The sequence below is a fragment of the Puntigrus tetrazona genome, chromosome 2 (genome assembly GCF_018831695.1).
Source record: "Puntigrus tetrazona isolate hp1 chromosome 2, ASM1883169v1, whole genome shotgun sequence".
In the NCBI taxonomy this organism is placed as follows: domain Eukaryota; kingdom Metazoa; phylum Chordata; class Actinopteri; order Cypriniformes; family Cyprinidae; genus Puntigrus; species Puntigrus tetrazona.
In genome coordinates this window covers 10,080,115-10,095,993 of record NC_056700.1, presented here as the reverse complement: position 1 = coordinate 10,095,993, position 15,879 = coordinate 10,080,115, and the positions used below count along the sequence as shown (strand labels likewise).

Here is a 15,879-nt window from a genome sequence, read left to right as displayed (position 1 = left end):
GTTTATCCACAAAAATACGTCTAGTCAGACAGCTATCAGTATCATACTAATGCGTTGCATTTAAGAATTTAATTATAATATTGTAGCTATCTGTGCGTTTAATTCGTGAAATGTAATGTAATGAGCATTTCAGCAGACATGATTGTTTTGCTGTAATAAAATGACAATATAATACTGTGATATGATCGCGTGATCTTGCGCGCGATTCACACATTTTACAGCTCGCGGGTTGACTTGCCGCCTTCAAGAGAGCGCCAGTATTCCTCGCAAATAGATAAAACGTTAGATAATGTTAGATAAAACGTACGCATATGGGATGTTTTTAGACTGCTGATAGCCACTGTACTATTTTTGTACTAACCGAATGTACCAAAAGACATTCAACCGCATACCTTACTCGCTCAGCTAATTATTTTACCTCAGAGAAACGATAGCCAGTGGCTAAAAGCTAAACTCGAGGGGTTAACACACAGAACAGTAAATAAATAGCGTTGCTTCGGTGTGCTGCAATGCCTAATAGCAGCTTTACATTTCAGTGTTATATATCACAGTTGTTCTTTTAGGATGTCGTTGGCAAGCGCAGGATGTTAGACTCAGAAGATGGCGTTTCGTCAGTGGATAACCTGTTTTATGACGGGCCAGTAATTCATAAAGTGTGAGTAGGCCTTTACACGTGATGCCTGATCAGAGAGACACGTCAGGTATCTTAGAATGAATACATCGGGAAACTGGTTGTTTTTATGACTGTTTAGGAAACCATTGTGTCAGGGACAAGGCTCCTGGACATTTGATGCTCCACCCTCATTATCACAAATACCTGCAACACAAGACATCCAGGGAGAGGCAGCACACCTTTTCTCCCTTAGTGAGTCCTGTCTGGATTAAATCTTAAATAAGATTGTAGGTTTGGGTAGATGTAGCATTTCACATATTTTTTTTTTTAAATCAACATCAAGATTAATAGGTAAAAATGTTATTATCTATGTATGTACATTTGTTAGTCTTTTACAGGTTAAGTATATATATATATATATTTTATATATATATATATATATATATATATATATATATATATGTATATATATGTATATATATATATATATATATATATATATATATATATATATATATATATATATATATATATGTGTGTGTGTGTGTGTGTGTTTGTGTTTGTGTTTGTGTGTGTGTATACAGGGGTTGGACAATGATTTGTGTGTGTGTAAGTGTTGGAGGTTTCATGGCTGAACTTGACCAGCCTGTTGGCCAGTCTTCACTGATTACACATTCCACCAGTAGGAGCAGAGCAATAGCAGTTTTGCTTAAAATATTGCATTGCACACAACATTATGGGTGACTTTGTGATGTATCAAGAAGGACGATTCACATCCAATAAAACTGTGGACACAAGAGGAAGCTGTCTGAACGGGATGTCCGGGTGGTAGCCCGGATTGTATTTAAAAAAAAACCCATAAAACCACAGCTGTCCAACTCCCTGCAGAATGAAATGTGCATCTCAACTCTCCTGTTTCCACCAAAACTGTTTGTTGGGAGCTCCACAGGGGCAGTATACATGGCCTGGCTGCTATAGTCAAACCTTTGGTCACTTGTGCCAATGACAAATGTTGGTTTCAGTGGTGCCAGCAGTAAAAATCTTGGGCTGTGAACAATGTGATAACATATTGTTGTCTGAGGAGTCCATCTTTCACTGTCTTTCTCACATCCGGGAGAGTCATGGTGTGGAGAAGCCCCAAAGAAGAGTATCACCCAGACTGTTGCATGCCCAGGGTGAAGTATGGGGGTGGATCTGTGATGGTTTGGGCTGCAATATCATGGCATTCCCTAGGCCCAATACTTGTGTTAGATGGGCCAAGGTCCTTGGACCATGTGCACTCAATGGTTCAAACATTGTATCCTGAAATGAGTGTCAGAATGATAATCACATCACGTAGTGACCTGGCCACTATTCTGCAAGAAGAGTGGCTGAAAAACCCTCAGGCCTTTGTGCAGGACTTATATCTGTCATTCCCAAGATGAATGGATGTTGAATCAGTTTCAGTTTCATTGTCCAACCCCTGTGCGTGTGTAAAAAAAACCCCTGATTTTTAAAACTCGGGGGGGGGGAATCACATTATAAAATCTAAAGTTTTTCTATAATACACACAATTAATGGTACTCTTTTATTCAATACTTTTTGCAAACTCCTTTTGGCAAGAACCCAGGTAAAAAGAAAAAAAAAGGTATACTTCCATAATTTACTTTTAACATACTATCTTTGTTTTTATATCTTGTATTACATTTGAGAGTACTATTGTATGAAATATGGTTTCAAGTGTGCTACAAGTAGTAAATACGTTTTTTTAAATACAAAGGTAGTATGTTAAAAGTGCAGTTTAGTTCATATTCATGGTAGCACAGAAAATAGCACAGTTGAGTACACTTAGATGATCTTACATTTATCTTAAGAAGTACTAAATCATTTTTAGTATATTAATTGCAAAATTAGTGCACGGAAATAGAGCACTTTAATTATATTATGGAAGTGTACTTGTTTTTACCTGGGATTATGGCTCTAAGTCTTCACTTATAATGCCTGATGGAGTGCGTCAGAGACACTCCAGACCTTTTAGATTCCCAGCTTAATGTTGCTGCTTATTCTCTTCAGTTCAATCATTTTCCATAGGGTTCAGGTCAGGGAAGAACAGAGGCCATGACAGAACATTAGTTTTGTGCTCAGTGACCCATTCTTGTTTTGATTTTGATGTTTGTTTTTGGATCAGAGACAGTTTTTATCGTTTGGATTTTGATTGAATCCATGAATGAAGCCATATATCCATGGAGAGTCAACTGGCTTCCTCGCTTTGCTTTAAGTCAATATAGACACCTCCTCTTCCATTTTCTGTTAATGGGAAATCCTTAATTATTACTTTGACGGAAGAAATGAGCATTTTAATGCTGCAGCTTTTTATTATAGCCATTTTCTAATTTGCCAAATGTAGCTCATTATTTATATTCCTGTGAAACAGAAAATCGTGGCTGGATAATTTCATGTACCTATTAACCCTGGTGTGTAATGTAATGTGTAATGTAATTATAAAAAGGAATATACTTTATAGACTTTTTACCCATAAGGATTTGTATTGAAATTGGTCAACAATTCTGAACACACATGACTATTACTATTATTACTACAGGTGTATATTGCATGAATTTACAGTTACTTTTTTATTTAATTTCATTTTTCATTTATGAAGGTTGTTCGCAGAGATCAAAGAAATTTCTCCCTCCTGCACAAAAACCTATTTGCAATCCCATCTCAAGTGTCCAGTGGCAGACTACGAAATCACATGAACTGGAAGAACGTGATTTTTGGACCCATGAACCTTCTAGAGAAAGAGATCAAGCTGTCGACCAGACACGTTTTGTGGAAGCGAGGTCTTTACCAACTGCCAGTGCTCCTCCCTTCAGGACTCGGTAGGGTTTGCTACATCTTGATTGAGTTAACGAAATTTGCTGATGTAACAAGCAGTTCTTTGTGTTTGAAATGGAATTTGGCAGCAGAATAATAAGTGTGTAAACAGATTGGTTTTTATTGTAAACCTAGGTTGTTCAGAGCTCCCACAAGAAGGATCTCAGTGAATGATGAAGAAGGTATCCCAAATCAGATGATGTCAACAACAAATGACACAGGTTTCCTTGGTCAGGTTGCCATGACAACCACCGGTCCGCAGACTGCACATGCTGTTGCTACCTGTAGTGCCTTTATTGACTTGAGCCAAACAGTGCAAACGTGTGATGTAGCTTCAAAAACAAGCCATAATCTCCCGTTTGGTTTCAGGCCTACAGAATCTGAAGGTAACAACACACTGCAGCACTATTAGTTCACTGGAATGTCATGGTGTCAGAGTCATGTCAGAGTTAGTCCAAGTTGTTAAAGATTTAACCAGCTATTCTACCTGATAAAAAGTTCAATCTCTGTACTTTTTAATGTTGAGTACACACTGCATGATTTTAGCCCCGTTTTTCACTCAAAGGCAAAATCAATGGCAAATTGGTGCTCATAGATGTGAGTGATAATCATGTATTGTGTAGTGTGTGTTATCAAAGACTCAGTCTTAGAGAAGATGCCTATTAGTTGCTGATGCCTGTTAGATGCTAAAAAACATATTCAAAACAAATTTCCCATACAGGACAACAATGTTTTCAAGATTGTGTCAAGGATCTGCAAAATTTATTAAAACTGTGTTGCACATGCCAAGCCAGGTACTCAGCCTGTGCACATACACATTTCTATTGTATAAACATAATACATTTGCACATCAAACATTAAAACTTGTCCTTTGAAACCTGTCCTACCCTCAGTGTGATGACTCCCTGTCGACGATTCATTGTGCAGTTTGAGCTCAACAGTCACAGTCATGTGGTGTGAAAAGATCAGCAAAATCATTCAGTGTGTTCCTGGCAAAAAAGAGTGAAATATGCCGTTTTTTAGGGCATGCGCAAAAAAGTAGCAATTTCTATACATAGAGATCAATTAGTGATAATATTTGGCGTGTTAATATTGATATTGTTTTTCAAGGGTTATCTGGAAAAGGAACACTACGTCCAGTTTCTGAAATTCGTATCCTCTTTCATTTAGCCCAGCTGATACATTTTAATATAATTAAAGACCTCATGAAATCAAAATATTAAGTGTTTTTTGGTGTTTATAAGTGTTGATCTAATCTATAGTCTATGCTGTTGTATTCTAAACACTGACAAAATTCACTTCTGGGCAATATCAACATTAAAAAAATTTGAAAGATCCTCTTCAGGGAATATGGAAAATTATACTGTACAAAACATCCTACCCAAATCCTTTTAGTAAGAAACATATTAAAACTTTGAATTCATGGGGACTTTAGATGATTCCTTAAATTGTTGAATGTACATTTATACCTTTGGATTGTGAATGATGCATTTATTGTCACATTCATTGTTTTCCTTCATATTTGTGTAAGCTGCTAAATTCAGAAGCGTGTTTAAAGAATTCCCTTACTTCAACTATGTGCAGTCCCGAGCACTGGATGATGTAAGTCTCTAGCTTTTATATCTATTTGATGTAAAGTACATGAACACACTGATTATTGCTCTATTTCAGGTTCTGTACACAAATAAAAATTTTGTTGCCTGTGCTCCCACGGGCTCAGGGAAGACTGTGCTCTTTGAGCTGGCCATAGTTCGACTACTGATTGAGGCTTCAGATGCCTGGCACAATGTCAGAGCGGTGTACAGTGAGTTACAATTCTAGCATTTATTATTTGAGCTTAATAACTGTTAATAATAAATACTGTTTAACATTTTATGCTTTAGTGGCACCGATTAAGGCTCTTTGCAGTCAGCGTTTTGAAAACTGGAAACAGAAGTTTGGACCCCTTGGACTAAACTGCAAGGAGTTAACTGGAGACACAGAGATTGATGACATTTTTGAAATCCAGGATGCTCATCTGATTTTTACCACTCCTGTACATTGCCACATAAAGTAGAGTCTAAACATTAAACGTCTTTCCAACAAGTCTGAAAGGTTTTTTTTTTAATCTTTCAAAGGAAAAATGGGACAGTATGACAAGGAGGTGGAAGGATAACTGTTTAGTGCCATCTGTTAGTCTCTTCCTCATTGATGAGGTCTGATTAATTTACTCCCACGTGATCATTAATACCAGTATTTAAAAACAGATGGCAGTGTTTTGGTAATGAACAGCGTTTTTCTGCATACCCTCTTTAGATACATGTGGTCAAAGACAAAACCCGTGGAGCTACTCTTGAAGTTGTGGTCAGCCGAATGAAAACCATGCACTCATATCAACTGGCTGCAAAACCAGAATCAAAAGCATCAACAAGATTTGTGGCTGTCTCAGCTACCATCCCAAACATCCGGGACGTAAGTAGATTGAGGAAATACGAAAAAGATTAATCTCTTTTTCAGGTTAATTGAGATTATTCTTAGCTGTTCTTTACCGTTTCAAAGGTGTCTGAATGGCTTTCGGATGAGTCAGGGCCTGCCACTTGTCTGGAGATGGATGAGACTCACAGGCCTGTGAAACTGAGGAAAGTGGTTCTTGGGTTCCCCTGTGGAAGTAATCAGAATGAATTCAAGTTTGATCTTTCTCTCAGCTACAAAATGGCCAACATTATTCAGACATACTCTGATCAAAAGCCAACTCTTGTGGTAAATTATTTTTTGTGAATGCAACTGTGTAGGGTTGTGTATTTTACAGTAATAATAAAACACGCTATGTAAGGTATTTGTCTCAATTTAACAGTTTTGCTCCACGAGAAAAGGAGTTCAACAGTCTGCTTCTGTGCTTGCCAAGGATGCCAGATTCATTATGAGTCTTGACCACAAACAAAGGTACCACAGTCACAATACATTGACTATATATATATATATATATATATATATATATATATATATATATATATATATATATATATATATATATATGCAAAAGTTTTAGGCAGGTGTGAAAAAGCTGTAAACAAAGAATTCTTTTAAAAATGGACACGTTAAACATTTATTTTCACAAAACACAAATCTAAATCAAATCAATATTTGGTGTGACCACCCTTTGCCTTCAAAACAGCAGCAGTTCTTCTAGGTACACTTGCACGCAGTTTTTTGAAAGAACTCATCAGTCCAGAACACCTGCTGCCATTTTTCTGCACCCCAGTTCCTATGTTTTCGTGCATACTTGAGTCTCTTGGCCTTATTCCTACAACGGAGGTATGGCTTTTTGGCTTCAACTCTTCCATGAAGACCACTTCTGGCCAGACTTCTCCGGACAGTAGATGGGTGTACTCGGGTCCCACTGGTTTCTGCTGTCTTTCACAACCTCACCCTTGGTAGCAGAGTTTGGCTGTTCCTCACCCAGTTTTAAGTCTCCTACACAGCTGTTTTGGTTCAGTTCATGACTGCATTTCAACCTACGTGTGACATTGATGATCATTAGCACTTCTTTGATATAATTGGTTGATCATACACCTGACTATAATCCTACAAAATCCCTGACTTTGCAAGTGTACCTATAAACATTGATGCTGGTTTGAAGGCAAAAGGTAGTAACACCAAATATTGATTAGATTTTTTTTTTGTTTGCTTGCTTTGCATTTTGAAAATTGAACAAAAATAAACAATAATTATTTACATTTCTTAAAGCATTCTTTGTTTACAGCATTTTTTCACACCTGCCTTAAACTTTTGCACGTTAGATATAACTCCACTCGTTGTGGTTGAACTAGCGAAGATGAAGATGCTTAGCAAGATTATTAGTAATGATTAACAACTGTATTTTTAAGATTATTGTTAATGTGGACATATCTTATTATAACTTATTAACTCTTTCATAGATTGATGAAATATGCAAACTCTGTGCTTGATGCAAAACTCAAAGGTATGTTAATTACGTATGCTGTTTTACATTCATTCATTTACTGGTCAGTGGTCATTGTTTGTGTACTAAACATTTTTTTCCATGCCTCTTCTAGATCTATTTATTTGTGGCATTGGATATCATCATGCTGGCATGGATGTGTCAGACAGGAAACTGACTGAAGAAGCATTTACTATGGGTGACTTGCCAGTGTTATGTAAGTTCTGCATCTTTTGCTTATTCAGTACATAATGTGTTATTAAAAGCGAATGGATGAAATAGGTACACCCCACTTTTTCAGTTACAACCAGCACCCTTGCTATGGGTGTGAATCTGCCAGCCCACCTTGTGGTAATTAAATCCACAATCCACTATGTTGGAGGTGCATATGAAGAATACAGTGAAGCTGACCTTTTACAGATGATTGGGAGAGCTGGCAGACCTCAGGTACTTCTAACACAATTTAGAGCTTGATTTTTAAAGTTGCCTTTTGCCCTAAAATTTTTGTTTACTATTAACTATTAACTATGTTGTTCTTAAGCAAACCAACGTACAAGACATGCATTTATCATGTATAAAAATGTGGTTAGGTTTCAAGCATTCAGGCTAAATCTAAACTGGAAATGCAAACACAGAGCTGTTACAGTATTAAGGTTGAGACCTCAGTACACACACCGGATTTGGTTTTTGTTTAGTTTGATACAACAGCAACCGCAGTGATCATGACCCGATCTCAGACAAAGGACAAATACACACATTTCTTGAGTGGCATGGACAGCATAGAGAGCAGGTATAACACATATGATAAAGGATAGTCGTTTTATGTTATCTGTGTATGTGATGAATACAACAAAATTGCTATTTTCAGCTTGCATACAAACTTAGTGGAGCACTTGAATGCAGAGATAGTTCTTCATACCATATCTGACGTGAACATGGCTCTAGACTGGATCCGCTCCACCTTCCTGTACATCCGTGCTTTAAAAAACCCCAAACACTACGGTAAATCCTAAACCTTAAATCCCAAACATCAAAGGTGCTGCTAGCTCTTCTTTATTAGTCTGTCATATCTCGTATTTTGTCACAGGGATTTCTCCTGAGCTTGACAAATGTGGAATTGAAACTAAATTACAAGGTATGAAAAAGTGACTCGGTTCATAATACTTAATTGACTTGACTGAGCAGTTTGTTGAGTAAATATGAATTATGCTCTTTGTTTTAGAGCTGTGTTTGAGGAACCTCAACTCTTTGGCCTCTGTCAACCTGATTACCATGGATGAAGACATTAACATCAAGCCCACAGGTTACTGATAATGCTCTTTTTGTCATTAAAATAACTGACGTTTAGTTTATCTCTTCTTTTAAGCGTTATTTAGTGACCAAATTTGTTTTTGCTTGTAATGTCCATATAAATGGAATGGTCACACACAGAGACTGGAAAACTCATGGCCAGGTACTGTGTTGCTTTTGAAACTGTGAAGCAGTTCAGTATGGTGACAGGAACAGAGACCTTACCCGAGCTGGTAAGAAAGCCTTGTTGTTTTTTGCAGCAGTACATTGATATTAACTGTTTCAGAACATCATTTAATGATGTGAACACTTTTTAGATTGAAATGATATCGAAGGGGAAAGAATTCACTGATGTGCAGTTGAGAGTAAATGAAAAGAAAACTTTGAACATGTTGAACAAGGATAAGAACAGAACCACCATCAGGTCAAAATTGTCTTCAGTTACCTAATACCCATATACTGTAAAAGGACATAGTGTTAATTATACTGTATAGACTAAAGCACGTGAGTGGTAAAATTTTCTTTTTAGGTTTCCTATGGAAGGAAAGATCAAAAGTAATGACATGAAAGTTAATTGGTGAGGTTTTACAATTACTGTTTGGTTGCGCAATTTTAGCACATGTTTATTTATTTACGCATGCAATAATCTTCTCATCCTAGTCTGATTCAAGCTCAGTTCGGCTGCATCCCTTTCCAGGAGTTTGGACTCGTACAGGACACTGGAAAAATATTCAGAAATGGAAATAGAGTCAGCAGATGTAGGTTAATTATCTCTCTTTATTATCTCTCTCTCTCTGTCTGATGGCATTGCCATGAAACGGCAAACGTGCAGTACTTTCTCATGCTACTTTTTACTTAGCATAGATTTAACAAATTTTGATCTCTGCCAGATCTGACTGAGTTTCTCAGTCATCACTCCAAATCAAATTTCTCTGCTCGACTCAACTCTTTAATTCTTGCCAAATGTTTTCGAGCCAAACTGTGGGAGAACTCGCCTTACGTCTCCAGACAGCTTGAGAGGATAGGTCAGGGAGCACCTCTAAAAATTTGTAAAGGTTTCCTTTAAAAATGTAGTCTATTTATTGTGCTAAATGTGTGTGCATTGTTTAGGATTAACACTTGCCACTGCTATGGTCAATGCTGGGCTTACAACATTCAGCAAAATTGAGCAAATCAGTCCTAGAGAATTAGAGATGGTAAGTTAAAATGTCTTAGTAAGATTAGGAAAATGTATTAATGAAGTCTTTCTATTGTTACAGCAATATTAAAGACTTCCTATTTTTTGCCAGATTGTGAACCGACACCCTCCTTTTGGGAACCAGATTAAGGAAGCTGTCAGCAAACTTCCGAAATATGAAGTCAGTTTGGAACAGGTAACATTTTATGTGCATTCATTTATTTTTTATTTTGGACAACCTGCTAGTTTAAACTGCCTATTGCTTATTTTTGTTTATAAATATTATGAATGCAGCCTTTACACTACACTAAAAATTCTGCAGGACTGAAGGGCCATCTATAGTTAACTAGTGAAGGCAAAAAAATACAACTTGTTTAAAATTGCTTACAGGACCTAGATTACATATTTTTGCATATACATCACATATCTCAATCTCAAAATAATAATAATAATAATAAACACACTTTGAACCTTCATAATTTTGTTATTTTATATAAAATTGTATTTACTCACATTCTCTCCTAGATTCCACGATACAGTCTCTCCACAGCTGAGATTTCTGTCACATTGAACCTGATGAATTTCAAGGTGTTGGCACCGAAACAGACAGCACCCGACCATCATTATGTCACTCTCATTATTGGAGACTGTGACAATAATGTAGTCTTCCAGCAAAAAATTCTGTAAGATCTATATGATTTAATAATCAATATCAAGTTTATTGTCTTGAAACTACGAATAAATTAAAGAGGTACTTCATTTATTTTTCTCAAGGAATGCATTGCTCTTGAAATCTGGGAGCTGGACAAAGAGAATAGAGGTGACAAGAGCACCTAAGGGAGAGGAGCTAAGCATTCATTTGATCAGCTCTGAATACGGTCAGTGGTCATATAGCTTATGTCTGTGAGTACTTAACCATCCAGGTTTGGATGTTCAGATTGTGTCCTTCAATAAAATGTTAGTATAGTATAAACATCTGCTTTTAGAGTGCTTTGGTAATACCTAGTAATATAAAAAAATGAATTATTGGTGATTGTGCAGTGGGACTGGACGTTCAGCAGACGTACAGAGTCTTCTACTCAGGAGCAAAGAAGTTTGGAGCCAAGTCCTGCATTAGAGAGAACCCTACATGGAGAGTGCAGAGGATTCACAACACAGAGAACACAGAAGACCCTAAACTGACATCTCCAGCTCCATCAAACAGAGGTCAGACTCACAGTCACAATATGATCAGACCTCAGACTTGAAACATTCATTGTGGATGATTAAATCAAATTAACATTTCAAGGTTCTCCCCCAAAATTTTATGAATCAAAAATGTTAATACCAAATACAAATGCTCGGATAAAAGTGCTGAAATGGAATAAAGTATAAATGCTTTTGGCTCAAACATTACAGCTTAACGGGACAGTTCATTAATTACTGGCTTTCATGTTGCTCCAAACTTGTATAACCTTTGTTCATCCTTGGAACACAAATAAAATATTTTTAATGAAATCCATGAGCTTTCTGTCCCCACATAGACAGCAACGGAACTACCACGTTCTGGGGCCAGAAAGCTAGTAAGAATGAATGTGCCTTGATACTTGCCAGGACCCTTGCTGTCTAAAGATCTCAGATTTCCATCAAAAATGTGTCCTGGGCCACAAAACCAGTCGTAAGTGTCAATTGTTCAAAAACATCTGCAAGTTGAATAAATAATCTTTCCATAGATTTATGGGTTGTTAGGATAGGTCAATATCTGGCCGAGATACAACCTTTACATTTGGAATCTGAGGGTGCAAAAAAATCTAAATACTGAGAAAATCACCTTAAAATATCTTTCAAGCCCGTCGGTCACAGCTCACTCAAGCCTGCTGGCCGATCTAGCTTGCCATTCATTTGTTAAGTTCATGGGCTGCTGCTTGCTCAAGCCTGCTGGCCGCTTCGATGTCAAGACCACCAGCTGCTGCAAGGTCCAGTCCTCCGGCTGTCACTTCCCATAGCCTGCCCACTGCTCTGTTGTCACGGAGGGCGCCCAGCCATGGCCTGCTGAACTATCTGCTCTGCCACGGCCTCCTAAACATCCTGCATCACCATGATGCCCCGAACTGCCTGGCCACCCATGGGCCTCCAGTGTGCCCACCCTCCGTTTCTGTTGGATGTTTTAAGGCACGGGACATGCCTTTCAGGAGGAGCGAGTAATATCAGCCTTGTCTTTGTGTATTCTGCCTCACATGCTTCCCTTGACTTTGTTTTCCCTCTTGTATGCCCGTATTTGGATATTTTCCTGTTCCTGTCCCTGTTGTTTCATCATTAGTGCTGTATGTAGGATTTTGACTCTTCTAAAGTATAAAAATACCATAATATGTTCGCATGTATTTACGAAACATGCTAAAGTAACATACTTGTGTAACAATGCTACAGTCAATTATCCTCTTTTGAAAATGTGCGTTCCGACCCAGAATGCAGGACGTTGTTTTGGTGTGTGTAACCCGCCCACTACCAGTTTACCCAATCATGTTTCGCAACCCTAGGTTGCCAGTTGGTGGAAAACACAATGTATTCCATCATCATTACGCTCGTTCTAGTTGGTTTCTTCAATTTGGCAACCTGCTTTTGCGTCAAGTCTAAGTAGGAAGGGCCAGGTGAAAAAAAACGTCTCCAAATATTTTGAATGTGACCTTTAATAACTAGTTTAATCACTCAGTGTCAGTCCTACATATAGCACCTTTAATTCTGCTCCACCTGTGTTTGTTTAAATATCGCAGTTAGTTAATTGAACACTGAGTATTTAAACCCTGTTTTGTCTATAGCGTCCGGTATTATACGTCAATGTTTTGAGTTTATTCACAAAAAATAAATTCACAAAATATCTTTACTTAATAGCCAAATGATTTTTGGCATGAAAGAAAAGTCAGTATAATTTTTAACCATGCAATGTATTTTTAGCTATCGCTACAAATATACCCCAGGTCCATATATCTTATAAATATCTTAATTTGTGTTCTGAAGATGAATAAAGGTCTTTTAAATGTTCTTGTCGGGTGAACTATGCCTTTTAATTTTTTCTTATACTCAAATCAAAGATTGTATTTGACCTAATACAGTTATTTTCTTCATGATTCAGTGGCTCCAAATACAGACAGTGCCATATTTTGTACTATTAAGAGAGAGTGCCATCATGTTTGCAGAAACAAGGAGCTCTGTGGACATGACTGCTGTGAGTATGAGAGACTCTAGCTCAGTGGTTCCCAACCTTTTCTTGTTTGAGGCACCCTTGGAAAGCCTTTCAAAAGTTCCCGGCACCCTTATAAGGAAATAGATATTTAAAATCTCCGTAGCTTTTTTATTATTATTTATTTGTTTGTTTCATTTCGAGAGTTTGCATGCAACAACACATTATACCTAGTCCTAGATGATATGAGAATGCTGTTTACACCAGTGGTTCCCAACCTTTTCTTCTTTGAGGCACCCTTGGAATTTTTTCCCCGAAATTTTGGCGGCACCCTCAAAAGATCTCACGGCACCCCTTAGTGCCGCGGCACACCGGTTGGGAACCACTGCTCTAGCTGATCCTACACTGTGCTGTCATTACACGTGCTGTTTGATTTGTTCTTTCTTAGGCAAAGTTGGAGTGATGAAAAGGTCTTTAAGTCAGTCAAATTTCACCTCGTACCTCGACAATCTAAAAATGAGGAATGAGAGACTCTTTGAGACTCCTGTGAAACGTTTGAAGGTCAGATTTCTAACTGTCAAGGGATGTATGTACATAACCGTCAAAAAATATTAATATTTTATATTAATTATAATCATGTAATTATCAATTTGAATGGCTAGAATTTGTTTTTGTAAGATATGTTGTATTGTGTATCTGTCTTCTTTTGACTTTCCCTGTAGATGAAGATGAATAATGGGACAGCAGCTGCAAGCATGCAGCAGTTCTCATACAAACCCAAAGACACACTTCCTGCTGCCAAAAAGTATGTGGGTTTTCTGCTATCAACAGAAGTTAACTTGTTAATGTTCAATAGGTTAACATTGTTCAGATTGTATTATTTTGAAATTCATGATACTCACTTTTAAGGTTTGAGGGAAGTCAAAGTATATATGAAATCAAGGAGCTAGAGGCCAGCTTTGACACTCAGCATGAGAATTCATCATTTGAGTCACACCATGATGGTATACTTATCACATACACTTAGAGTTTAAAAGAAAATACTGTAGTTGCAGGGAATGTGAGATTAAATCAGTATTTTATTTTTTCATCATTCATTCTATTTTATATTAATAGTTAGATATTTTATATCTACAGGTTATCATGATGAGCTGGGAGACTTTTATTCTGAAATTGGAGACCCGGTATTAGAACATCCTCAGACATTGGCTTTACCTCAAAGTATGTGTTTTTTTTTTGAGTGTCTGGTGTTTGCCATGTATTGTTACTAAGCAATCATAATAAATAGTTTTTTGCTGAAATAAAACTGAAATAATCTGTTAGACATCATTTTTTTCAGGAGTTTTGATTCACAACCAACTCAAGCCATGCAACGATGGACAGATGAACAGAACCAATGCTGTTAAAGCCAGTGTTAATACTGCCCGTGCAACCTCACAGCACAGTGCTGACTTGGGTGTGACCTTTGACCTGGGAGTAAATGATTGGGATGATTTTGATGATGGTAACCTGGTTGAAGCTAGTGAGGTGTTCTGTGATTCCAAGCTATGCAACCCGATGACAGACCGTGGTCAACCTTCAAAAGCTGGTTTGTTAAGCATGTCTTACGGTCTTCTTTTTGCAGTTTATAAAGCCTCTTTTGGATGTTTTATCTTGGCCAGATCGTTCAGTTCAAATTTGTGGCTCTTTGTGCGTTAGGATGTTTGACTTCAGCCTCACAATGTACTGTCCAAACCATACAAGGAGCTGCAAGTCCTGTCGTGCCACAAAGGTAAAAAATGCCATAAAGGCATTTTTCAAATCAAATCATCACAAAGTTACCCACTTCCACTGATTAAAATAGAATGTATATTAGGAATATAAGAGCAGCTTTTCTAGGGTCCTGTGGGTGTAATACATATATAATCTTTTGAACTATTCTTTGCTTTTGGTCAAAATGCCTTATAAACATTAGCGCGCACATAATTCATTTATTTATTTTACAGAGTCCAACCAATGGCTGTTTCCTCTCGAACTGTAAGCATACATAATTACTTTTTTAACATTTCCCTCGAAAAGTTGAGGAAGAATATGGTAACCAAGTGTTTTGTATGTACTAGTGATTGTGTTTCAGTCACTGTTAGCTGGTTTTAATAATGATCTCACAGGCGGTGTCCCTTTCAAACCAGAGTCAAGCCAAAACATGCTCAGTCCAAAGAAGATTTGATTTTATTGCATGGACGGATGCTGCTTTGAAGGAAAACACACCTGTTAACAGGTATTTTAAGAAATAATTAACTTTAATTATCATATTTACTGTGTGTTAACATTGTTTAATAATTACAGGAATTCCACGCAGGACAACTGCAAAGAGACTAGTGTTTTTCTTGGTATGTTTGATGGCCTTTTTTAGAGTTTCTGTAAAGGATTCCTGACACATTTAACAATACGTTGTGTGAGGATGTTCTTGGTTTAACACTGACTATTAATGATTTTGGCAAAGAGCTTTCTATCAATTTTGAAATAGCTGAACTATATTTTGAAATGTAATGTTTTAAAAATATTGGAAAATTGCTCTGTAAATATCCCATGGAATTGTTCTTTTAGCGGTTAAGTTAGAGTAGTTTAACTTTAGATAAAAATACAAGTCTAGTATATGATGTGATATTTATATAGCTGTAATACACTTTAAATTGTTTGGGGTTTTTTTGTTTTAAGAATTTATATATCTTCCAGAGACTCGTTTTTCCCCTCTCTCTTTTACATCCTCTGTTGATTAAAGAAGTTGTCTTGTGCTTGACCAAGCAAATCAGCTGCATCATGTCAATTATATTTTTTAAAAGTTTATTGTAATTTTAAATTATTTA

The 15,879-nt window shown here is 37.0% G+C and overlaps 1 protein-coding gene across 1 annotated transcript; it reads left to right on the top strand.

Moving 5' to 3' along the window:
- Window positions 1-136: 136 nt before the first annotated feature.
- hfm1 (helicase for meiosis 1) lies at window positions 137-15,812 on the top strand. The gene is made up of 39 exons (XM_043256410.1): window positions 137-655; window positions 753-865; window positions 3,255-3,474; window positions 3,605-3,855; window positions 4,580-4,621; window positions 5,001-5,071; window positions 5,141-5,273; window positions 5,353-5,504; window positions 5,587-5,664; window positions 5,765-5,920; window positions 6,008-6,208; window positions 6,303-6,391; window positions 7,387-7,430; window positions 7,525-7,626; window positions 7,711-7,856; window positions 8,105-8,199; window positions 8,278-8,411; window positions 8,497-8,544; window positions 8,632-8,712; window positions 8,841-8,932; window positions 9,017-9,123; window positions 9,229-9,276; window positions 9,360-9,457; window positions 9,590-9,724; window positions 9,810-9,895; window positions 9,989-10,072; window positions 10,402-10,559; window positions 10,651-10,754; window positions 10,918-11,082; window positions 12,986-13,078; window positions 13,482-13,594; window positions 13,756-13,838; window positions 13,943-14,037; window positions 14,171-14,254; window positions 14,373-14,621; window positions 14,732-14,804; window positions 15,019-15,049; window positions 15,157-15,290; window positions 15,359-15,812. Exons 1-39 carry the CDS (start codon window positions 585-587, stop codon window positions 15,423-15,425), a joined length of 4,326 nt encoding a protein of 1,441 aa, XP_043112345.1. The 5' UTR covers window positions 137-584; the 3' UTR covers window positions 15,426-15,812.
- The last annotated feature ends 67 nt before the right edge of the window (window positions 15,813-15,879 follow it).

What these genes read in the sequence shown, in the direction of transcription:
- hfm1 (XM_043256410.1), top strand. Translation starts at nt 585, where the DNA reads ATGTTAGACTCAGAAGATGGCGTTTCGTCAGTGGATAACCTGTTTTAT. An exon ending in GTCTCTTCCTCATTGATGAG is followed by an intron (nt 5,665 to 5,764) that starts GTCTGATTAATT and finishes TACCCTCTTTAG; the next exon opens with ATACATGTGGTCAAAGACAA. An exon ending in ATGGACAGCATAGAGAGCAG is followed by an intron (nt 8,200 to 8,277) that starts GTATAACACATA and finishes TGCTATTTTCAG; the next exon opens with CTTGCATACAAACTTAGTGG.